The sequence below is a fragment of the Pteropus alecto genome, unplaced genomic scaffold (assembly GCF_000325575.1).
Source record: "Pteropus alecto unplaced genomic scaffold, ASM32557v1 scaffold220, whole genome shotgun sequence".
Lineage (NCBI taxonomy): Eukaryota > Metazoa > Chordata > Mammalia > Chiroptera > Pteropodidae > Pteropus > Pteropus alecto.
In genome coordinates this window covers 2,506,413-2,508,078 of record NW_006430043.1, presented here as the reverse complement: position 1 = coordinate 2,508,078, position 1,666 = coordinate 2,506,413, and the positions used below count along the sequence as shown (strand labels likewise).

Genomic DNA, 1,666 nt, shown 5'->3' with positions numbered 1-1,666 from the left:
AGTGCTGCCCAAACTTGCGCAGCTGCAGCGTCGCCTGCTGGTGGAGGTTCTTGCCCAGCTCCCGGGCTACGTCGGGGCGGCCGCTGCGCCGCAGGGCTCGGGCCATGCGGTCCCAGGGCAGGGTCAGGGCCTTGGCCGCCAGCCAGGCCGCCAGCCCCTCCCGGCAGCCGTCGGAGACCTCCGCAGGGTCAGCCGCTGGGTTCGCTGCATCCCGCCGCAACCGCCGGCCGAGCGACCCCGACATGGGCTCCGGCGGCTCTGCCCGGGCCAGCCGGTCCTCGGAGAGCCTGGCCAGCTCGGCGTCGACATCCGGTTCTGGTGCCTTCAGGAGCGACTGGAAGTGGCTGCACTCCTCTGGAGTCAACAGCTCGGCCAGACGGACGGCTGCGTGAGGGCCTATGGCGTCTATTGCCACCGCAGGAGCCAGCGCCCAGCCCCAGAGCCCCAGAGCCAGGGCCCTGGCAGCAGCCCACGCTGCCATCGTCCGGCGGTGACGGAGACTCCCGACTGTGGCGGAGGAGCTCCGAATGCCCATGCGTGGGGGAGGGGCGCTAAGATCCACGGGTGGTTGGAGGGGGAGAGGGCTCCCCACACTCAGCCATCGGGACAAGGAGGTCCCGACACCCAGCGACCAGGAAGTTAGCCTGGACACATGCGACTGGGCCGGAGAAGCATCTCCCAACACTCAGAAACGAAGAATTAAGAGGGAAGGTCTCACCAAACCCAAGAATTAGAGTGAGAGACCTTCCCAATACCCGAAGATAACCGAGACTCAGTCCCCCTGAGACCAGGAGGGGTTGGTGGCCTGGCTGTCCTACTAAAGTCTCAAATTCATTGTCTCCAGCATCTAACCCATTTACCACCCACCCCTCGTCCTTCATGAGAACCCCTAGACCCGAAGCTCTCCATTATCCCCAATATCCAATCAATACCTAAATTCTCTTACCTGCTAAATACTAAATATTTATAGACTCTAATTCTCACCCTCCCACACAGGTATCCAAAACTGGTCACCCTCTGGTCTGGGTAAGGTAAGCTCCTCCAGTCCCCACCCACTTCCACACACACTAGGGCCCTACTCACTAAACTTGTTTCCATTCCCCCAAGCAAGCTTGGCTCTGGCTCTCCTTTGGATCTTGGACTACATACTTTGTTCTGCTTGGGTCACTCCTCAGCTGACAGGTACCTTAAGGGAAGCCCTCCCTGATTCCATTAGGTACTGGGCCGTTTTATTCTCACAACACACTGCAGCTCTGCCTTTTTATTCTCTCCCCCATTAGACTGTAAGGTCCATCTATTGTCCCCATAGCAACTAATGTAGTCAATAGATTTCTTGAATTGGTGTATAAATTAACTTACAAATCAGTCCCCTGCTAAACACACACACACACGGGCTTCATCATCGTGGAGCCTCAGGTCTTCGCAGGGCATGCAAGGTCCTCATGTGCAGTTGTTTGGTCCCAATGATTCCTCCAGCCTCACTTTCCCCCGCTCTTGCCCTCACTTTATGCTCTAGTAACCAATCACAAGTATGGTACAGTTGCCAGGCTCCATAGCTTCGTTGGACTGAATCCCCACCTGCTTGGGAAGCTTTTCTGACACCCCACCACTCCCATTGCGAGTTGAGATCTTTCCAGGACATTCTTGAGATAGACTGTCATCCTCC

At 57.3% G+C, this 1,666-nt stretch overlaps 1 protein-coding gene across 1 annotated transcript in view; it reads right to left on the bottom strand.

Annotated features, from left to right (window-relative positions):
* Positions 1 to 481, bottom strand: part of LOC112478436 (uncharacterized protein C12orf81-like) — a 940-nt gene extending 459 nt beyond the window's left edge. The window contains exon 1 of the mRNA XM_025045621.1: positions 35 to 481. Coding sequence (XP_024901389.1) covers positions 35 to 481 — 447 coding nt within the window. The remainder of the gene's footprint in view (positions 1 to 34) is intronic.
* Positions 482 to 1,666: the final 1,185 nt, after the last annotated feature.